The 24,379-nt window shown below is 38.7% G+C and overlaps 1 protein-coding gene across 11 annotated transcripts in view; it reads right to left on the bottom strand.

Annotated features, from left to right (window-relative positions):
• Positions 1–24,379, bottom strand: part of LOC136855611 (zinc finger CCHC-type and RNA-binding motif-containing protein 1-like) — a 137,028-nt gene that overhangs the window by 99,147 nt on the left and 13,502 nt on the right. For 6 of the 11 annotated variants that reach the window (XM_067132730.1, XM_067132713.1, XM_067132748.1 and 3 more), the window contains exons 3-5: positions 21,605–21,808; positions 12,507–12,732; positions 1–508 (exon numbers count right to left, since the gene is read on the bottom strand). The exon at positions 1–508 is cut by the window's left edge and continues 674 nt beyond it. In XM_067132730.1, coding sequence (XP_066988831.1) covers positions 365–508; positions 12,507–12,732; positions 21,605–21,808 — 574 coding nt within the window. In that variant the 3' untranslated portion in view covers positions 1–364. The remainder of the gene's footprint in view (positions 509–12,506; positions 12,733–21,604; positions 21,809–24,379) is intronic. The other 5 variants (XR_010858085.1, XR_010858083.1, XR_010858082.1 and 2 more) reach the window with 1 other exon arrangement.

The following is a 24,379-nucleotide window of genomic DNA, read 5'->3' as shown; positions in this document are numbered from 1 at the left end:
CAAACATCATTGATACTGCTTTGTCAAGAGCATTTTCTCTACTTTTAATTACCACAATAATATACCTCTGTAACAGGATTAGCTAACAAGATATAATGCTGCACTTATGAATCACACGGAATTTCACTTCGCATGGATTCAGTAAATTATTTTAGCCATGTATTGCTCTTTTCCAAAACTCACCTTGAGTTACCAAACATGATGCTCTGTTATTACATGAATTTTTATCACTGCTTAATCTTGCCTATATAAATTTAATATCAAGGCAAATCTTTCTAAACAGGAAAGGTATGTTTATTACCTCCAATCTTATATATTATTAATCACAATGTACAGGACCATTCTATATTAATGTAATACATCTTCATGTATCAACTTCATTCTCTTCTTCTTCATCACTGAAGTAAGTGGACTGGGTAATTCTACTCTTTTGGGTGGTCTGGGTAGTTTTCCTATAATCTCCAGAAATTATGCGATTCTGGAATTCTTCAGCCTCACGTAATTCTTGCTGTAATACACCAAAATAAAACGTATGATGAATTCACACAAAAAAGCTTAAATATTACTCAATATACAAACTTTTTCCAGTCCTCAAAGTTTCAATAAGTGCCAGTTCCCACAAAGTAAAGCTCTTAAACTTACATTACAAAAACGTAATTTAATTTATGCTAATTCCAGGCCTTTAAAAGATGAAATGCAATAAAAGACAAATCAGCAAATAATAAATGAAACATGAAATTAATAAATAAAACTAAATTCAATTTGGATTTGACAATTGTTTCAATTTCCCTTATTATAATAAGACTATTGATTCCACTAAATTTAAGTCACTGATGTCAAACAAAGTGGGCTTATTTCTTGTCAATTCACATGACTTTACATGGTTTTTCAGTATGATAATAACTGGTTTACTTTCACTTGTCAGAAATATAGGTCAGCTGACAAATGTAATGACTAGTATAATGTACTCTTAAAATAAGAAGCAGCATCTGCTTACTAAATGTAAATCTTAAGACCTAGAGAGCTGAAACTTATTGGTGAGGTTCACAGGAAGACATTCGCTTCGAAATAATGTTTGGCTTTATACCCTACAATATTTCAAATACTACAAATGCTCATGTAGTAAACAAACCTCTCGCCAAAAAAATGCAGTACAGTAGCAACATATAGTAAGGTGGTCTATTACAGCTCATCACCAATCAGTCAGCTTGAATACCTGAATAAAAGTTGTTTAAACCTAAGCAGCTAACTTACTTTTAAGAGCTTTGCTGTCTTCTCAAGTATGACTGCCTGCATATTGTCAGACCAAGGTAGAAAAACACCAGCCTATTTAGATTGAGGAGTAATAAAGGGATTTTGACAACGGAAAAATCTATTTCTGGGGGAGGACCTGTGTCACCCAGTGAAATGGTTCCAATAGCACACATTTCTAGGTATAAATATTGCTAAATATACCAGAGAAAAAGCTATCCATAATGCCAGGGTTACTACCCCTGGATCGATCACCACAATGGTGTCGGTATGCACTATGGGGCGAGTGGTAGCCACTATCACAGATGCTTTACCCAATAGATCTCTCCGTTCTCAAAGCCCCCATCATGGGAGAGCCGTTCTACCTACTACCTTCTGCTCGCTACTCCTACTACTCGCGCCCGCCATCTTTATCCCAAAATTAGCACCCTCCAAGCTTGGTATGCTATCCGGGTGGGAAAGGAAGTATAGGGATGGGTCACTGGGTGACACAGGTCTTCCCCAAGAAATAGATTTTTCCGTTGTCAAAATACCTTTTCTGGGCTCGACCTGTGTCACCCAGTGAAATAGTAACAGAGAATCAGCCATACAATAGCTTGGTAGTATCATCTAGAGTTTACCTTAATGGAGCTAAATAAAACTAAGAGAACAATACTGTGTTTTAATAACCCCAAATATAAAGTTCAAAATATAATTAAAAACTATAAGGCACATAGTCTAGAAATACCAAATGACCAACACCAAGATACTTAATGCTAAACAGATTATGTCTTAAATACAGGATATCAATGTTACAGGCAGGAGTCAGGCTGTGAAGCAGACCTGACCTAAAAGGCTAGAAAGCAGGGCATGCAAGCGAGGCAGGTAGGCGAGAGAATATACCAATAGGTAATTTAATCAAGAATTACATTACAATAAGGACAAGCAAGAGTTATATATACTAGTCTTGAGCTGGACCAGGAGGAACAATACTCCCTGCAGCTACAGTGGAATATTTAAGAGCCTCTAGGGACTTAAGATAGTGGCGTTTAAATACTGTTGGTGATTTCCAGCCCGTATACTTTTTAAGGTCATCAAAATTCATATTGTGAAAATAATTAGCTGAGGTAGCTACATGCGAATATCATGTACCTGAGGTACTGAATCTGGGTTAGCCTGTTTAATAAAATAAAGAATTTGTTGCCTGATGGCCTTTAAGGAAATGGTACCCCCATTTTCCCTAACAAAAAGAGGGCCTGAAGTTCTTTTAGAAGTTCTATTTAAATAAGCTTTTAAAGTGTTAACTGGACATAAAGATAGATCCTGTGGAAGGGGAATAATCTTCCAAGGAGACCATCTATTTTGTGGATCCTCATTCTTTGCTAGAAATCTGAGATCCAGAGACAACAGAACTTCTCCTGACGGGAGGAAATCAACATGATTCAGTTCTCTAGAAAGAGCAGATAGTTCAGAAATTCTAGCCCCTGAGGTTAGACTTACTAAAAATAACATCTTCCTTAACAGACTCGGGTATGTATATAATTCGTTATCAGTGTCTGATGCCAATTTAAGTACGTCATTTAAGAACCAGGAAACCGTGTGTGGACGGATTGCTGGTCTAAGACGAGCACATGCTTTAGGAATTGACGAAAAGTATGAGTCTGTAAGGTTAATATTAAAGCCATGTAAAAATATTTTTCTTAAAGCAGATTTTGTTGTAGTAATAGTAATAGTGGCCAGTCCTTTCTCAAATAATGACAGTTTGTGTGTGTTTAGGTCCCATTGCATTCCTAACCACTGAAATTGAGCAGCCAGAACTAGACGGGATTTCTTCCTGTTTATTTGGAATCCCAAGTATTCCAGGAAGTAGATTACTGTGATTGTTGCTTTTCGACATTCCTTGGCGTTGGATGCCCATATTATCCAATCGTCCAGGTATGCGGCCAGCATAATCCCTTGAGCCCGTAGTTCTTGAACTACTGTCTCTGCCAGTTTGGTAAATATTCTGGGCGCTATGTTGAGCCCGAATGGCATGACTCTGAACGAGTATGCTTGTTTTCCTAGTCTGAACCCTAGGTAAGGAGAGAAATTTCTCGCAATCAGGACATGATAATATGTGTCTGTAAGATCTATAGAGGTGGTGACGGCCCCATGGGGAAGTAGGGTCCGTACCTGCGAGATTGTAAGCATGTGAAACTTGTCGCATTGAATGTATAAGTTGAGACGAGACAAGTCTAGAATTACTCTTTGCTTGTCTGAGTCTTTCTTTGGGACACTGACCAGACGGCCTTGAAATTTCAAGTGTCTGACTTTCTTTATCGCCTTCTTTTGCAGAAGGTCTTTTGCATAGTCCAGTAAGTCTTTGGATGGAGGTTGATGGAATCTGACTGGCGGAGGAGGCCCTCTGCTCCAGCTCCATCCCAGACCTTTTGAAATTATACTGTGGGCCCATGGACTGAAGGTCCAATGGTCCCGGAAGAGATACAATCTCCCGCCTACCTGAGGAGGCTCATTGATTGGAAGAGGTCTTACTTCCTCTGCCTCCTCGGGCTCCTCTTCCACGCGAGAGAGGTCTGGACGCTGCTCTACCTCTGTAGGCGGCTCTGGCTCTACTACCCCTCGCATGCTTATTGTCTCCACGAAACGCCCCCTGGTTTTCAAACGAGGCGTTGAAAGCTGGGGACGTCACGAAGGCTGGCGGAGCCGAAGCTTGCAGAGCTGGCTGCACTAGTACATACTGCTGCTGAGGCTGTGCCTTGGATGTGGAAGGCTGTCCGATCTGCGAGACCGGTACCACCTGAAGCACAGTCTGAGCCTGAGGCTTCTGATAGCCCTGGAATCTCCTGAACCTCTTCCTTCCCTTAGGTTGAGGTCCGGAGGTCTCAGAGGACTTCCTTTTGAAAGGAAGACCCCAGCGAGAGCGAAGGCTCTGGTTTGCTCTGGTTGCCTCTGCCAAGACGTTATTGACCTCAACCTCTGGGAAGAGGTTAGGTCCCCAGATAGAGCTCTTCATAAGTCTATTGGGCTCATGCCTGATGGTGGCGTCGGCGAAGATGTGCTTCCGGCAGTTCTGCCTCGCAATCACAAAGTCATAAAGGTCCGATTGGAAGGATGCCAGTAATGACTTTGTGAGGACCTGAAACAGTGGTTCGTCAGCATAGACTAGTGCAGTCACCTCTGAGATGGTGACGGAATGAATGGAGCGACTCAACCTGCATCTTGCCTCATACTCCGTCTTCAACAGAGCATCCGGAATCTTGGGAAGTTGCTCGCTGAACAGGGTAGAGGCACACTCAGGATCGAGTTTCCCCACCGTGAACGTCGCCGGAACTCCCAACCAACATTCTGAATCTCCGGGGAAGAGAAGGGAAGTAGGATCTGTCTCCTGGAGTTGAGGTATGGGCTTGCCATCCATCCCAGCATGAAGGGTCAGCTCTGCAATCTTAGTAGTGCAGGGGGTTGGAATAGAGTTGCCTACAGAGAACATAGTGAAACTTCCTCTAAAGGGAGTAAGTTTAGTGTTCTCGCATTCCCAGTCAGTGAGAGCACGCATCAGGGTGGATTGAGCTTGGTCCCTAGGAAAGATGACCGTTTCCTTAGGGACCTTATCGGATCTAATCCAGGCTTCCTCAGTTAACCTGGCAAAGCCTGGATAGGGAGGCACTAGGTTGGCTGGAAAGAACTCTAGTTCTTCCAGACGACGAGTGCCCAATCCCTCTATGGTCAGTGTGCCATTATGCAGCGGAGCATGCAGGGCCAGCCGCCACGGGTTCCTCTTATCAAAGGGGGGCAGTCTGGAGGCATCCGGGACAACATGTGACTGTTGTACTGCTTTGGACTGGATGAATCCGGCAAGCGAGCTTTCCTGGGCCTGCATCCTCTGTGCCAATGACAACACTGACTGTCCTGAGGTCTCTAAGCTTGTGACAAGCTGAGACGAGAGATCTTGTAGCCGAGCTTCAACCTTCGAATCGATCCTCTGCATCAGCAGGTCGACGAAAGCCTCAGAGTCGAAGCTAGGCTGTGGGGGCTTAGCCTTCGAAATTATGGTCCTCGACCCCTTAGACAGGGGAGTAGCCTTACTTGAGGACGTCACTGGTTTGGGAGCCAGTGACGACCTAGAGGGAGCTGGCGGATCAGACCTTTGAGGTCTGGAAGGCTTAAGTAAGTCCTTCTTTTTCAGAGATTTCACCTTGGGGATAACAGACCGGGATCTGTCCCCAAGGTTAGCTGACTTGGAGAATCCCTGAAATGAAGAGGACGAAGATGGTGAACTAAATAAAATTGACCTACTTCTACCACCTTCACCTGCCTCACTTACCACCCTACCTTCTACCTGGTGGTCATCGACGCTCATTGGTTCAACGTGAATGTTGATGGCCGCTACTTCTTCCGCCACCTCTTCGCAAAGATTTTCGTCTTGGGGGGTCTGCGTCTCTTCCCTGATCCTCGCAATGAGTGGGGCGGCCACATCCTTCGGTACTGCAGCGGTGATCCGAGCATTCGGATAAAGGAGATTGCAAATCTCCTCCGACAGTACATAGGGGCGGCCAGACGCTACGTTCCTTTCAAATCCGCCGACCCAGGTCTTCAGGGTCGACAGCGAAGAGGCTCGGATTGCTTGGTTAGACTGGAAGAGAAGGTAAAACTTGTACTGATTGCTAAAAATATTCTCCAATTTTTTCTTTTTTCTTCTTTTTTGCATATATCCATATTGAGCCATTAAAATCAAAGGGACTAAAGGTTAGCAGTCTCTTGTCACTTACCGACACATCTGTTACCAGCTCATAAAGAGCGTAACAAATCTCACAGCCGTCCGGGTGCCAAACAACCAGGTCTCCAAATTGCACTGCGCAGCTGGAGTGCGAGCGGCACACCTTGTGTCCGCAACGTTGTTGGAGGACGGCCGTGCAACCTGGCTCCTGACAACGTACCATCTGTAAGTAATTAGTAATGAGCTAATGAGACACTGCCCGAACTAGTCTGGCCCGGAAAGGGAAAGGAAGGTGAGTGGCGGAAACCCGGCGGAACGGCAACCGGTCAGGTGGATGCACCCTCCGAGAAGCCGAATACAACCTCCTATACGGAGGTGCCGAGCGCAAGCGATCGGCTTTCCTCTTACGAGGATGTCGCCCAGGCAACGTCGCCAATTCTAATCGTTCAGGTAAAGAAGGACTAGGCTATATACACGAAAAAGCAGGAGGTTAAACTTCCTTGTTCCTAGCCTACCCTCCAAAACCAAAACTTTGGCCTGGTCAGGAAGGCTAGGATTGAGCGGTACAGGTGTGGGGGAGTAGAACCTTCGTACTAACCTATGACATTGTTATATATAAACATAAATGATTCGGTGGCACAGAAGGAACCCGAAAATTATTCGTAGGTAACTTTAGGTACCAAGGTGGCCTACCTCTGACGCCGAATCACTCACATAAACTAGTCTAATTATACACATCAGCTATAATCATGATAATAATAACACCATCGAGAAGGCACCAACTCGCTGGTGGAGGAAAGGAAACTAATAAAAAGACTCAAATTCTATGATCAGAAATAATTGAGCCTGGCTCAAACCATGATACAAAGGTTCCCTTGCCTCTTCACCAGCGACATGGTAATTTCTCTCAATAATATGCTCCAAAAACCGAAATGGAGCAATTGGATAATATCCAGCAGATTTTCGTTCTGCTAAATATAATTGCGGAGACTGAAGGTCGGAAACGCAACAGAGGCAAACATAGCGCTACGTTCGGCTGCGCACCTGTGGTAAACATATATTACGTACAATTCATAAATACTGTGCCTCTCGCGTTTAAAACCAATCAGATATAATACTCAACTTAGACGGTGTGACATCCTCACGGGACGACATGATTACAGCTGCAATTAGTTTAAAAACACCAAAAGAAAGGGACACGGCGCTCTCATGTTGTGCTAAATTTTTGGAATGAAGATGGCGAGCGCGAGTAGTAGGAGTAGCGAGCGGAAGGTAGTAGGTAGAACGGCTCTCCCACGATGGGGGCTTTGAGAACAGAGAGATCTATTGGGCAAAGCATCTGTGATAGTGGCTACCACTCGCCCCTTAGTGCATACCGACACCATTGTGGTGATCGATCCAGGGGTAGTAACCCTGGCATTATGGATACCTTTTTCTCTGGTATATTTAGCAATATTTATACCTAGAAATGTGTGCTATTGGAACCATTTCACTGGGTGACACAGGTCGAGCCCAGAAATACCCACCATGAACAAGTAATTACATCATTGGCTAATGGAATCAGTTATTTAGTGTGTTCTAAAGAATTTTGGAGATAGATAATAATGAAGCTAGCTCATTGCTTGTCTTCTTGCAACTACAATTGAAAATGCATTCACGACACAGCAAATAATTACCTTTTGATTGTACAGCACTTTCCAATGCAGTACCAGTTTTAATATCTTAAGACATTTATCTTGAAATGTAAACATAAAGCCCTTATTTAGCTAGTTATCTTTACTGCTGGTCTATGTTATACACTAACATTTCTGGCTAAGGCAAACGCTCACAACTGGGGTTCCTAAAGGAAGATCCTGACCCATAGGCTCCTGTAGTTCCCCATGAGGATCGTCAACACCAGAGTAAGACCCAATTTCAATGGTCTTACTGGAGGTTCAGTAATCTCCCTCTCATAATTCAACTGTAGATTACTAATCTAAGATGACTTTGAAAAGTCAAAGTTATTTTTGTAAGTGGTGAGCTCCATTATTTAATCGCTGATATGGAAAAATCCTTCATCCCCTTGGATTACAAAATATTCTGCATTAGGAGTTTATCTCAACTACAACCACACAGAAATGACCATTTCCCAGAGCAAAATTCACTAAACTCTTTTGGTGCTTTTGTAAATTGATGCGTCTTATTTTGTGAAAATACCCTCTGTTTCAGGACCTACTATATACTCACTGTACAAGTAGTTTCAGCACCTGAAGGTTGTGCTTAGACCTTTTGAAGTGTCACTACTTCAGAAGACTAGGCCAACCCAACTCTACAATTGGTGAGTTGGTAATACACCAGTTCTTTGCTGAAGAGAGATGGGGCATAAGTACCTTCAAATGGAGTAGGCTACCTTCAATGTCAGCTCATTACAAGCCTCGTTTAATATCAGAGACCTCAGCTCATCAAGAAATGTTTTGTATATCAAATCTCCCTCAATCTTCTTTTAAACTGATAGTATATGTATCTATATCTTGGGTAAAGAAGCTTCCTGGAGGCACTACTGGACCTCTTCAAAGGAACCTCTTCAGAGGAAATACAGCATGTCATAAGACCAGTAACTCTCTAGAAGATGTGGGGCCTCTCCGGGCACCATCTGTAATGTGTGTATGAAAGGCTTTTAATATGGGCATAAGAGGAGCTGACTGTATCCTATTAGGACTCATTTCTTGTTTCCTTTTCCTTGATGGTGATGAAGGGGAACATCTGCTTTCCCATCTATCCTTTTCTGAGTTACTCAGTCTCTTCAGTCTATTCTTTTCTGACACAAGACGATATCTCTGGTAGATATCAAATGAAAAAAGTAATTTTATTCTAATTATTGAAGATGGATTGTACTATATCCTTTCTGGACATCTGCTGCCAAAAAGCTACTGAATTCACTATCAACAGCGTGTAAATCTGCCACTGTCACTTACAAACACTACTGGTACTTTAAAAGGCTTCAGGCACTACATATCTCACACACTTCATGATCTCATCTCTGAAAGAATCTGGGTCAACAGTACTTGGAATGTCATGCTGCTTCCTTTTCTACATTACCTGGTACAGACCAAGTGTACAAAAAAAAAGGAAAGTAATAAATTTAAAGGAGAGGAATGAATTTCATTGTACAATAACTGATCTCTCCAACCATGGGCAAGAAGAAAACAAATGTTCATTGAGCCTACCTTTCTTACCATTCTAGTTTACCCTAACACACAAAACAATATTCAACAGGCATCCTACATCTTGTCTTATCATCATTTCCATACTACTGAGAGGTCATTTTTATGGACAGAGTAAATAAACTTCATTCTTAATAAAACCCAGTATGAGATCCTTATATGTTTCACTGACAATGATTGTTTAGTCAAACTTAACTTCTGTTAAAGCTTTTCTGGATTGAGTGAGACTAGTGTCAACCATACAATGATGAGTGGCCATTGTCAATTAAATAGTGTCTGCATCATTACTTTCTGGGCTGCCGCCACAATAAACAGAAAGAAGAGCTCTCGCTTATTAAAAAGAAAAAATTAATAAATTAATAAATAAAAATATATTAAAATGCAAGGAGAATAGCATTAGGGTAGTAATGCTGCTCTTTAGCAAATCTGGGTGCTCTCAAGAGGAAAAGTGGATCAGGGATCAATTGTGAATGTGAAAGATCTCTATTAAAATACAACTTATGAAAAAGTGACAAACAAGACCCCATCTGTCGATGGTCTAAGTCATAACTGCTAATACTAGGAAACAAAAACCTACCACCACGAACCACTCCATCTAAAGGAGATAAATCTCTGGCAGAAGCAGACATCCACACAGGATGTGTGGATGTTTGTTCTGCAGACATTTCCACACAGTAGTGTGGAAATGATGATCAGACAAGATGTAGGATGCCTGTTGAATATTGTTTTGTGTGTTAGGGTAAACTAGAAGGGTAGGAAAGGTAGGCTCAATGAACATTTGTTTTCTTCTTGCCCATGGTTGGAGAGATCAGTTATTGTACAATGAAATTCTAGTAAAGAAAGCACAAGGCAGGTTGCACTGATTTTAACACTGCTATAAATATATGAGGCCTTATGAACAACACCCAACTTTCGTACGCCATTTGCTGAAACTTTCATCAGATGTTTCTCAAAGTAAGATGTGAGTCAAAAGTTTCACGTAGAATAGTTAAAGCTTCAGACTCATTCAGCAAAGTCCCATTCACCTGAAGGGAAGGATGGGTAGAAAATCTTTACAAGATCTGTTAATCAACAGTGTTTTTGTTTTACTGGAGTTCAGCCTCATATCCCAGTGACAACACCATTCAGTGATCTGGTCCATGTCCCAACTGAGGCTGAGGGCAGCTTCATTTCTCATGAGTGGAGACTACTATACCCGCAAGCTTGCTTTCCAGGACAACATCCATATAACTTGTATACACCAAAACAACAGTGGACCAACAACACTACCCTGTGGAACTCCAGACACAGGTCTTGGTTCACTAAAGATCCCATTAACAGCAATTCACTGCTGCCTACTGTAAGGAAATCTTGAAGTAATCCTAAAACATATCCACCCACTCCAAGATTATGAAGTTTATAAATACGTGCCTTAAAATTTACTAAATCAAAAGCAGCACTAAAATCTATTTGAATTACTCTGCACTTGAAACACTTATTAAGGTTCTGATGCAAATGGCATGTCAAATCTAAAAGAGCATCGCAGGTACCTAACTGCTTTCTATATGCATATTGACTATCAGCTAACAATCCTTTAGATTCCACATACTTAAGTAATGGCTTAAAAATAAGTTTTTCAGCAACTTTGGAGAGCACAGGGAGAACAGAGACTGGCCTGTAGTTACTGCAGTCTGCAGATATGCCACTCTTTGGAACAGGCACTGTATTAATAAGCTGCGCTCGTCCACAAAGATACTATGTTGACATAAAAATCTATAGAATCTACTAATCTTGGGAGACAACAAACTAGAAACTTTTCTAAAAAAACAAAGTGGAGAAATCATCAGGATCTTCTCCACCCCAGCTATCAAGATTGTCCAGAATTTTCTTAACATTCCTAGAGCAAAATGCAAATTTTGTAAGAACAGGTGCAGGATGACAAGTACAGTATTATCAGGGAGAGGGACATCCTCAGCTGATTGCTTAGCTTCAAAAGCCTGATGAAGCAGTTCAGCATTTTTCTTAGGGCCAGTAACCAATCTACCATCATATGTTAGTAGTGGTGGAATAGAAGGTGAGGCTGACACAAAGACAGATGATGCCAATTTGGTCAACCATAGAGGAGACTGAGTAACTGCCTCAAGTTTTCTCTTCAAGGAATTATAGTAATTTCTCTTGGCTGTACTGTAAGTTCTATTCACAGCATGGCAAGATTAAAACAAAATAGTGTAATTTTCATTTGAACGATTTCGTCTCCATGTGTTAAATTTGGTCTGTTTGTCATGGTAAGCTCATCTACATGTACAGTATCATCAAACCATGGCTGGTCATTTGTCTGGAATTTGAAGACCTTTCTAGGGACATACCTTATTAAAACAGCCATCAGCATTTCATTTAACTTCTTCTTGGGATCAGGGTCTAATATAGCATCTGAAATACTAAGTGCCCAACAAGCTTCAACAATGTGATCACAATTGGCTCTAGATTTCAGCCAGACCTTTTTTTAAATGGTGGCATTAGGAATCTACTGCCTGACAGATATGTGCATCTCGATAACACAATGATCAGAAGTGCCAATATATTCACAGACCTTGGACTTGGCAATAACTGGAACAATTGTGAATATGTTTAATCTATTACCAGAAATATGCGTAGGTTCCTCAGTTAGCTGGACAAAATTGGAGGATATACAGAACTCAAGAACAGACCAGCCATGTTGATCTGTGGAATCTGAATTTAGCCACTTGCTGTGCTTTGCATTAGTTTCCACAAATAACGAATGAGGCTTTTGAATTCTTAGACTGAGCCATACTGTACTAATCTTTCCAAGAGACAGGCATATATAGAATCGTCGATATTTACATTGCAGTAAACAGCAAATATGCACATTGTAGAACCTACTTTAAATTTTAAAATAAAGAACTTCATGGCAACTACTGTACACTCCAAATTTTTCTGACGATAAATAGGTCGTCAGGACTTAGTGTATACAGCCATACTTTGAGATATAGCAAAACAATGCTAATCTGTATAAAGAATCTGTATGTGAACAATAAAACAAAAAGTCTTGCCAGCCATTATAAAATTTTTTACAATAATTTAGTTATACCTGAATGTGACAAATGTTTTTCTAACATGTGTCACTATATTAAACATTAAGAACTGAAGACTTGGACTAACATACTGAAGCCATGATTTAATTTAAGTAATTTTGAGGCTTCAGGGTTGTGTATAAGTAATCTCCATAAGAACATAAGAAAAACTTAAAAACAAAGAAAAATATTTATACAAGGAATCTGTCAGAGTGAGATTTATAAAATGTAAAACAATCCTAAAACATGATGGTACTGTGCTGTAAAAATACCCCATATGTACAGTACCTGATATCTAATTGCTGCACTTAAAGATTCATCATCAAAATCTCCATCATCCTCATCATCATCATCATCTATATCTTCATTAATAGCTTTCTGATAAGTGCTAGTAGCATCATCATCATCATTTTTTTGTTTCTTCTTCAGCTTTTTCTTAGGCGGCTCTCTATTACCAAGAATATTTTTAGGGCAGGAATAACTCAGATGGCCAAGTTCTCCACACTCGTAACACCTGAAATAAAGCTAACATGTTGGCATTATATAGACAAGCTTCAAAATATGGTCTATTTGAATACTTCACAAATAACTTTCAAATAAACTACCTTTATGATGAAAAAGTTTGTTACTGGTTCGTTACATCTCAAATACATAAAATAAACTACCCAAATGTTATAAATTTTCTTGAACAAATTATTCCTGTATGGGTAGAGGCAACTCCTAACTTGAAATAGGTATGGGATGTTAAAGACCACTACACAAATGCAAAGAAATCTTCAGCAAAGGAAATAATAATGACTTGGGGGTAAGATAGTTAGAGAGAGTATAAAGTCTCAAACTGAGACTGAGATTGGATGGGCAAAAAATGGGAATGGAATATGAGCAATTAGTCACAAAAATAGCAGATACAGATGTAACAGGAAGCTGACCAGCAAAAAGGCCCAGAAAATCATGAAGAAAAGGCATGGATGAGGACCTGGTCAAGATGGGACTTCAGGCAGAAAGCACATGAGACAAAGGAAAACAGAGAGAACTAACTTTTCAAAAGTCTAATTGCACGAAGGTAAACATGTGACATGTATGGGTGAATAATGATAACGTTGTACAAAAATCCCCTAACAGATAGTTTAATGCACGTTACAACAATTAAGGATTAAGGCAGCACCACAAGTTAATTACCCTGAAAAGTGTGGTTCTGGCATATGGACTACCACATATTCATATACATTTTTCAAATAAATTTACAAAGAAACATTTTCAAATTACTTTCTAAATCCTGGTACATAAAACCATTTGAAGTTAACCCTTTAACGCTGAAGCCCTATTTACAAAAACGTCTCCCGTATGCCGGCGGCGTTCAGTGAGTTAGAGCTGAAGCGGAAAAAACTTTTTTCAAAAAAATCACAGCACGCTTAGTTTTTAAGATTAAGAGTTCATTTTTGGCTCATTTTTTTGTCATTGCCTGAAGTTTAGTATGCAACCATCAGAAGTGAAAAAAATATCATTATCATATATAAATATTGGAATATATGACAGCGAAAAAAAAAACTCGTATATAATTGTATACAAATCTCGCTGTAAGCAAAACGGTTAAAGCTAATGAGTTAATTTTTTTAGTTGTATTGTACACTAAATTGCGATGATTTTGGTATATTACAAATTTTAAAACGATCAAAGCAACACAGACAAAATATTATCACAAAATGATGCATGAATTAAAACGCCGCGGACGTAAAAATGTTTTTTTCAAAAATTCACCATAAATTGAAATATTGTGCTAGAGACTTCCCGTTTGTTGAAAAATGAAGCTAATTGATTGAATATTACTAGACTGTAAGTGTTTTAGCTTACAATTGCAGTTTTCGACCATTTCGGTCGAGTTAAAGTTGACCGAAAGTCAAATTTTTTCTATTTATCGTGATTTATATGGAAATATTTCAAAACTGATAAAAGCTAAAACCATGAGTTATTTTTTGTTGTATTGTACATGAAATTGCGCACATTTTCATATATAAAACTTTATGTAACGACTAATATAAAGTGGTGCAAATATTACGACAACGAGATGAAAGAATTTCTGAGATGTTCGGCCGAGTTACCGCGCAGACGTAAGGAAAATGTTTTTTAAAAAATTCACCATAAATCGAAATATTGTGCTAGAGACTTCCAATTTATTGAAAAATGAAGTTAAACGATTGAATATTACTAGAATGTAAGAGTTTTAGCTTACAATTGCGTTTTTTACCATTTCGGTCGAGTTAAAGTTGACCAAAGGTTGAAATTTTGGCAGTTATCGTGATTTATGTGAAAATATTTCAAAACTGATAAAAGCTACAACCATGAGCTATTTTCTGTTGTATTCTACATGAAATTGCGCACATTTTCATATATAAAAGTTTATGTAACGACTAATGTAAAACGATGCAAACATTACGACAACATGACGAAAGAATTTCTGAGATGTTCGGCCGAGTTATCAGCAGCAGACGTAAGGAAAAAATTTTTTTTCAGAAATTCACCATAAATCGAAATATTGTGCTAGAGACTTCCAGTTTGTTGCAAAATGAAGGTACATGATTGATTATTACTAGAATGTAAGAGTTTTAGCTTATAATTGCATTTTTTTTACCATTTCGGTGGAGTAAAAGTTGACCGAAGCTTGAAATTTTGGCAGTTATCGTGATTTATATGAAAATATTTCAAAACTGATAAAAGCTACAACCATGAGTTATTTTCTGTTGTATTCTACATGAAATTGCGCACATTTCCATATATAAAACTTTATGTAACGACTAATATAAAACAGTGCAAACATTATGACAACGTGACGAAAGAATTTCTGGCGCGGACGTAAGGAAAAAAATTTTTTCAGAAATTCACCATAAATTGAAATATTGTGCTAGAGACTTCCAATTGGTTGCAAAATGAAGGTAAATGATTGAATATTACTAGATCGTAAGAGTTTTAGCTTAAAATTGCGTTTTTTGACCATTTCGGTTGAGTCAAAGTTGACCAAAGGTTGAAATTTTGGCAGTTATCATGGTTTATATGAAAATATTTCCAAACTGATAAAAGCTACAACCATGAGCTATTTTCTGTTGTATTCTACATGAAATTGCGCACATTTTCATATATAAAAGTTTATGTAACGGCTAATATGGAACAGTGCAAAAATTACGACAAAATAACGAAAGAATTTATAAAATTTTCGGCTGAGTTACCGCCTGTGCGTAAGAAAAGTTTTTTTCAAAAATTCACCATAAATCAAAATATCGTGCTAGAGACTTCCAATTTGTTGCAAAATGAAGGTACATGATTGAATATTACTAGAATGTAAGAGTTTTAGCTTACAATTGCGTTTTTCAACCATTTCGGTCGAGTCAAAGTTGACCGAAGGTTGAAATTTTTTGTAGTCGACGTACATTACGTCCACTTGGCACCCAACAGACAATTTTAGTCGACGTATGATACGTCCAATAGGCGTTTAAGGGTTAAAATAAAACATATTACAATGGATGAAAACGAACAAAAAGACTACACTACTATTAATACTATGACTGCAGCACTCATTTAATTTTTCATTCTAAATGCTGAAAATAATGAAGCTGGAGGGTACATTTATTTTGCAACAGACCCTGTATGTAGGTGTTACAGTATTACTATTGAAAGGTAGCTTAAAAAGACTAAAGAATTAAATTTCAAGACTCATGGGACTAGCAAGAATTATTTGCTCTTATGAGAAGTTAACACTGGAGTAGCTGGTTAGCCATGACCTAAGAAAGCAAAAGAAATTTGCCAAAATCATCCTAACTTGGAACCAAAGGGATGTTTTAGATTATTAATGTCTATAGAGCACCATGCAGAGCACAAAATAAGAGGTCCTCTATTAACAGGACATGTAGGAACTGAAAAACCAGGAAAATCAGAGACAAGATATGGTAAATAAGTGTTAATAATTCTAGGAGTTGATAAGATACAACACATGGGACTGGGAATCGGTAGATTAAAGGGATAAGGGCAATAAAAGAAAGGCCCATCTATGGGAAGAACACAGCCCCCACCACATGATTAGAAGTCCATGTCTGCATAAGAGGGATATCAACCACTTTAATTAATCTTCTAATTTCAAGATAATCTGATGCACTGATATCAAGATGTATACATTTGAGCTGGAGGAAAAAATGTCCAATTCCAGCACATGCACAGTAATTGTATATGATTCACACATGAAAATGGCAAGTAATCCATTAAAAATTAACTTAATGCAGTTTGTAGATACTATTACAGTAATCTGACTAGCATTTGTAATTTTGGTACAGAATTATTTTAATGGCACGTTTCACCTACGCAAACTTATGTAAAGGGACATCCGTTAGGTATAATGCTATCTTCACAAAGGTGCTGATATTTAGAGAAGTTCAAACTTAAGGCTGAAATATCAAATACTGTACACAGTTGCTGCATAAGTAGCAATCAGTATCATTAACTGCACTGTCTGAAACAGTACCAACAGAAGAATGGGGTTAAGAGGTGGGTAAATATGGTGAAGGTAATGAGTCTGTATTGAAAACTTTTTGTTTAGATATAAATTACAATGTTTCACCTATAGATCCACAGAATCATAACTTTCACTTAGCCTGAAGAGCAACCAGTCATTAAGGAGCTGTGCTGCCACTAACAGCAGACTTGATGGAGATAAGAAAAGCTTCCAAATTAAGAAATGTACTGAATCTAAAAACCTCTTGGTACTAACATGGGGTCAGGAGAGGACAAGAACCCTGGCAGTAAAATGTTGTAATGTATTTGATGAGAAACGAAGAAATTTCAGGTGTTCACTTATAAAAAGACATGGAAGCATCTGACCTCAGAAATCTATGCTCTGAAGATTAACAAGAAAGAATCAGGAGGATCAGGAAGATGAACTGATCATTCCTGAATCCTCAACATAGATACATCCTGACCAACAGCCACCACCACAGATCTTAGAGGAAAAAGTCTGTAATCTTATAGGAGACATTCCTAAAATAAAATCTCAAAGAGGTAGAACACAACCAGGTTTCTGCCATGAAAACAGAAAGTATACTAAAATTTCTCTTAAAAAGGAGCAAAAAAGAGATACCAAATCTCATGAACCCTGAATTTCAACTGAGCAGCCTGATTTGAGACATCATTAGTTTTTAAAATACTTTCATTAGACAAAATTAAATAAATTTTCTGACACACTTATTCTTAAAACAAATGTAATGTGCCTGCCTAAAAACTTCACCTTACAGAGGTAAATCCTGATATCTTTAAATGAACAAAGGAGAATGACTTACTCATTCATGGTGTAGCTCGTAAGATATGGTATAGAAAAATGAGTCACAGAGAAGTCCTGTGAGGCAGCTATTTTTGTCGTAGTGACGAAATCAAGGATGAAGAAAAGACCGCTGGATCCCAATTTCCCAAGTTCATAACCTTACTAGAAGGGCATGAAGCTCACTAATCCTTTTAGAAAAAGCAATGGTCAGAAGAAAAGCTGTTTTCATGGTAAGATTTTCCAATGATGTCACATCAAGTTGCTCACAGTGAGTTCCTGTCAAACCTAAGACTAAGGAAAAATCCCACCTATGAGGTTTGATTGATTGATCTAAACAAAACTTCCTCCTTAACCCACGAACGGCGGCGCGTCGCTAAAATCGACGCTTTATGTGCTACTAAAATGAGATTGTCGATTTCAGCGATGCTTTAATTTCAAATCACGCGGGCAAGAACAGGTGGTGTTGGAGTCGGGGTTTTATGATGTCATAAGGGTTAGTAAACCATTCAGAACACAGATAAGAAACAGTATTGCCACAATGCCTCTATTTTTTTAAATGAGATGATAATACGCTTGCGCAACTTTTGGTCAGTTTCCGCGGTTTTTTTCCTTGCATGACGGCGGCCATGAAATTTACTTTTTTATGTGATTTACTGATATAATTACATAATAATGGCGAATGAAAGAAGTGATAGTGATTGGTCACTTAGTGACAATGATTTTGACATAAGTCAGGGTTCTGAAAGTGATAGCGTAAGTGAGGAATATGATGTTGAAAGTGATAATGATACTGATATCGGTGATTATGATCATGCATCCGTCTGGACACGAGCCTACCCTCTGGACACGAGCCTACCTGCCGGAAGACATTAGTTCCGGCACGAAATTAGTTTTTACAGAAAGACATACAGGACCAATTAGTGTGCTTCCAAGAAATTCCCAGCCCATTCAATACCTTTATTTGTTCCTGACTGACAATGTCATTGATAAAATTGTAAAACAAACAAACAAATATGCAGCTGACATACTCGCAACCAAAACTGAATGGATTGCTTCTCACAAGCGCAGCCGATTTCGTCGCTGGAACCCTGTGACTGAGGACAAAATAAAAAATATTTAGGATTGAATTTGTTGATGGGACTTATTCGTGTAAAGGATGAAAGAGATTATTGGTCTACCTGTCGGGAAACCCGTATACCTTTTTTTCCAGAGACAATGTCACGCGATGATTTTCTCCTTATTAGTAGATTTTTCCATGTTAGTGACAGCTCAAAAGTAAAACCTCGAGGTGATCCAAACTTTGATCCATGGCATAAAATACACCCATTTTTGGATTCTTGTACTGAATTATTCAAGAGACACTACAAGCCAAACGAGACCGTGTCTATTGATGAAAGTATGATTGGCATGCGAAACAGATTTGCGTATATTCAGTATATGCCAAATAAACGCCACAGTAGGTACGGAATAAAGAAATTTGAGCTATGTGAAGCAGATACTGGTTATGTTTTTCATATTGACTTGTACTCAGGCAGGGATTTCTATGCTTCCGGTTCAGAAAAGGGGTTGTCTCATACAGTTGTTATGAGTATCATGGAAAAGAGTCGGCTCTTGAATAAAGGTTATCATTTGGTGACAGACAATTTTTATACAAAGGTGCCATTAGCCGAAGCATTGCTTGAGAACAAAACATCACTGACAGGCACTACTCGTATAAACTTGAAGGGACTGCCACAAATCTTGAAGAAAGAAAAAATGAAAGTTGGAGAGCCTTTATATGTGAGAAAAGGTCAGCTTCTTACGTGTGGGTTCAAAGAAAAAGCTACTCGAAGCCTGTGTATCTGCTGTCCTCCTATGCTCATGCAGAAAACATAACTTTGCAAAAAGACACGGGAAAGTGGTAAAGCCAAAAGTGATAAATGACTACAACATCGGTATGGGAGGAGTAGATCTCAGTGACAAAAAGCTATACCAGTATGCTGCGCAAAGACCATCAAGACGGTACTGGAAAAAATCTTCTCAACTTGCTGGATATCGCTGTTTTGGATGCATATATAATGTATCAGCAAAATGCTGATAAGCCAGTGAAAAGAAGCGAATTCCTTTGTTTGATTGTTGCATGCTTGTGCTGCAACGAAGAAAGATTCTATCCTCTGATTCCAGCATCTCCATCTACTAGCCGCTCACTCTCAGGTGCGACATCTCCTGCTTCTGGTGGTAGCTGTCAATCCAGCCTTTCACCTGGTCGTCGTAGACATCAGTGCTTGGTCCAGAGCATAAATATGCAAGATTGGATGGCACAAAACTGAGACTATGTGCAGTTTGCCCAAAGCGTTCAAAGCACTGGTGCCCAGGATGCAATGTTGGCATTCATGAGGGATGCTGGCACCAGCTGGAGCATTACTTCCGTGCCAAGGGGCGTCCAAAACGGAAGTCTGAAGATGAGTAGAGGATGAAAACATGTACATAGTGTATATATGTAAATAAGGTTAGTAAAAGTTCTATATATTTTCATTAGGGCACTTAGTAATAGAAATGTTGATAGTGCTGTAGCAACTAACTGCAAGAGGACGATTCTCTTTTGAAACTCGGTGTGAGATGGTTTCGTTAAATGTCTAATACCTTTTGAGCTACTAGTTATATATGCCTGAATTTTTTTCTCCAACTTCTAAGATAAATTTAGCTCTTGTTCATTCATGAAATGATGAAAAAGCATGACCTATATAAGTGTTTTGTCGACAGAAAGTTGAAAATGAAAAACGATAAAAAAAAATTTCCTTTACATTTCACAATATATATATGTTCTCTTTGCAAAAAAATTTTTTTTTATTGCCGTATAATCGCCATTTTCTGGCGATTCCAATGGTAAATAAAACATTACTATTCTTATGAAAATAATCTGATAAGGAAATTTCCGAAGAAAATAAAAAAAAATTAGTGAAATAGGTGTTGCATTTTGGCAGCATACACGCCGCCGCTCGTGGGTTAAAGCACTGGCATGATCTTTGTAGTCCTGGAGAGACTTCTAAATCATGACTCAGATGCTTGAAAACCTGAGATAAACTGGATCTGTACCCTTTAATGGATGATACAGGCAGTCCCTGGTTATTGGCGGGGTTCCGTTCTGAGGGTGTGATAACCGAAAATCACCGCTAACCGATTTTCGGCTCTTTTTCGGCGATTTTCGGGGCTTGTCGGCGGGGAAAAGCGCCGATTTTCAGTTATCGGCACCTCTGTTAGGTACATATCAGCACCAATACCCAATTATCGGCACCAATAAGCGGAAATCGGCGATTTTCGTCGCTAAACAAGAGCCGTAAAACTGGATTGCTGTTAACCGAGCCCGCCATTATCCGGGGACTGCCTGTACTGATAAATACATGACCACTGACCATTCCAATACACAAATCAAAGAAGATTCTCCACTTAGACTGCCACAAGTGGAAGCAAATGCCTTGCCAGCCATAGTGCATCCAAAGAAATTCCTCTCCAAGTGATGTTATATGTGAATACTGTACTAGTAAATGGTTATTTGATAACTACTAAGGGGTAAATGTTCCATAAAATCACCATTAATCTTGTGTGTGTGTAACATGTCATGACCTTGAATGTGGGTGCGTATGTGATTAATGGGGGTGTGAAGAGACAAACTGGGAAAACAAGCACGTTAAAAGAAAAAGAAGAAGAAGAAGAAGAAGAAGAAGAGACAGACTGGCGTACAGACACAAGGAAACAAGAACCAAAATAATAAACTACATTTGTGTAAATAGTGCATTTCATGCATCTTACCTATCTGAAAGCAAAAAAAGATCCCCTAACAACAGAGGACCTGTAGCAAGCACAGTTCAAGATAGCTATCAGAAAGAGTGCAGTAAATTCATATAATAAGTCCAAAACTGAAAACATTTCAAAGACTGAGAAACTTTTTTAATCCCTTAAAGCAGTTGTGGTCCCTGATAACAAAAGGAAAATAAGCTACCGTACATACAAAGAAAAAAATCCTATTTAAAGAGTTGCTTAATGGATAATGTTTACCAACAAGCACTGTAAAATTTAATACTTAACCCCTTTGCCAAGGTCTACTTGCCTTGATTTGTCTGGGTATTCCCTACGCCTGATGAATTCTGGGGCTCTTCCATTATCTTTGGCAATACTTGCTTTCAAAGTTCTCCCAAACATCTCACAATTGTTGGTGCCTCGCACACAAGCTTGGGCCTCCTCTCGCTTCAAGAAAAGCAAAAACGCTACACCACGACTCTTATGACTTTTCTTGTCCCTTAGTATTGTGACTCTGCAATTTTCAAAGGGTATATAAAACAAAACATTGCAAAAACAGGAATCAGTGAAAGCAATCTAAAATTAACTGGATTATCTAAATCTTACACATTACAAACCTTTTACAATAGCCTTATGTGAATCTGTATAAACTTCTAGACACTTCTTGGAAGAAAAAACAGGACCTCTAAGTTCGACCTGGCATCTCATGTAATGCTGGTGGTAGACTGAACCATTGTTTGTTACTGCTACTTTGTAAATACTGTACTGTATCTAGCAAACTGCTCTCCTATATTAGTAACCTTTATTACACTCCTTAATTGTAATTTTATATCTATCTACAGAAGGTCAATTCCATATGTTTTTTGTTTGTTAAACAAAGTTAGTACTGTATTGAATTCACTTACTCTGAGTGCAAAGCATATCCTTTTTTATGCATCATTCTGCTTTACTTCTTTTTTTTCTTTAAGTAGTCATGGTATAACCTTACCATATGAATCTATATTTACTGTATAGCATTTTCTGAATAGTAATTTGCTTTATAATTTTATTTTTGCAGTCAGTATACCTTAGTGATATTCCAGAATATGGATACAGTAATTCCTTGATTTTAGAGGACTATGAGATCACCTCCTGCAAAAGAAAATCAATTTGACAATAGTGTGTGCTTTTCTTTGTAAACTACAGTGTTTAAGAGCAGTATGTCATTTACCTTTAATCATACTGTAAGCCTTTTTGTGAGGATATTATAATTATCATATTACAATGGCAATATTGCATTTGAGGATTTATGAATCCACTTTCTCCTGTGTGATAAAATTTACATACAGTTTACAGTACTGGTAAAGCTTTCATGACAATAAATCTTACAACCTTTACTTTATCTAAGGTTAAAGTTAGACATAATCGTGCTTCTGTCAATGATATAGGATAGGCCACCACCGGACTGTCATTAAAGTTTCATGGGCTGCGGCTCATACAACATTATACTGAGACCACTGAAAGATAGATCTATTTTCGGTAGCCTTGATTTTACACTGTAGCGGCTGTACAGAAAACTTGATTGCACCGAAGAAACTTCAGGGCATTTTTCACTTGTTTATTATTGTTATTACTGATAATATTGTTACTATTAATACTGATATCATTATTTCTGTGGGTAATAATAATAAGTAAAAGACTCAGAATATATGCCGGTGGTTCTAACAGGTAATATTTTATTTCTATGGGAGGTAGATACTAATTTACTTCTTATGTTCATTGCTGGCACAGGTTGTTCTTCCAAGCTGATGTAAGATGTATACTGTACTGCATCAACAGGTAGAATGGATTTAGAACTAACAACTGCTGAATGGTTTAACACTTATTAGAACTAAGCAATGTGAAGCAAATATGGAGGAAGTAGTCTTCTCATGTGCCACCCTGTCCCAAAGTTGGGACCCAGTTTTGGTTCTGAATTATGTGACTAGTTCCATTCATGAATCTGTCAAACATGAAGTTTTCATAATAAAACTAATACTGTAATACTTACCTGAACACCTGAATTAGCCTGATTAACAAAATTTTAATGGAGGTGGGATCAATCTAATTCAGCCTGATCTGTCAATGGAGAATGAGCAGGTAAATCATTATCAACCAACTATGTGTAAAATGATATTTTTATAATAAAATAAAGTTTTATATATACTTACCCAGTAATTATATAGCTATTAGTTTCTTTTAACCGGCAGCTAAAAATTTTGAAATTGCAGGTCATGCTAGTTTGTTTTGGTTATGGCAACGTGCCCCGCCCACTTTTGGGTGTAAAAGAAGGTACAACATAGCAAAGAGCTTCAATTTGTTTATGCCCTTACGTCCAAGTGAGGGGAGGCTGGTGGGCTCCGATTATGTAATTACTGAGTAAGTATATACAAAACTTTATTTTATATAAAAATGTCATTTTTATATAAGTAACTTACCCAGTAATTACATAGCTGATTCCCACATTGAATGGAGGTGGCAATGTTGGACATATCTACCCCAAAACATTATTAATAGTAATGGGTTTGAGAACAGAAATTTGCTAACACTGAATCAGTGTTGTTGAACCTTACCTGATAAGAGAGCTGCTACAGGTAAATACTGCCTCTGGTTGGCGCTCATCTTATCCAGTAGAGGCGAGGCGAGGCAGTAAAGCCTTGAGGGCCTTCTACTACAGTGGGTGCTTTGTAGCGATGGACTAATTTCCAAGGGCTAGCAAAGTACAACAAGATGCCCCTGCCCAAAACAGACCCAAGGTACTGCACTGATCGTAAGTAGTCTCGATATCCCTTAAATAATGCGATGCAAACACCGACTTGCACTTCCAAAATATCGCTTGCACAATTGACGTAAGGGATAAATTGCCCTTGAACGCCAAAGATGTAGTGACTGCTCTTATCTCATGGGGTTTTACCTTGAAGCAGGAGAGCAAGTCTTCGTTCATCATGGTATGTGCTTCGGAAATCAGATTCCTCAGAAAAAATGCCAGGGCATTCTTAGACAAGGGTCTAGAGGGATATTTCACAGAACACCAAAGGTTTCTTGAAGTACCACGAATGTCCTTCGT

This window comes from Macrobrachium rosenbergii, chromosome 3 (assembly GCF_040412425.1).
Source record: "Macrobrachium rosenbergii isolate ZJJX-2024 chromosome 3, ASM4041242v1, whole genome shotgun sequence".
NCBI classification, from domain to species: domain Eukaryota; kingdom Metazoa; phylum Arthropoda; class Malacostraca; order Decapoda; family Palaemonidae; genus Macrobrachium; species Macrobrachium rosenbergii.
This window is presented reverse-complemented; position numbering and strand designations above follow the sequence as displayed.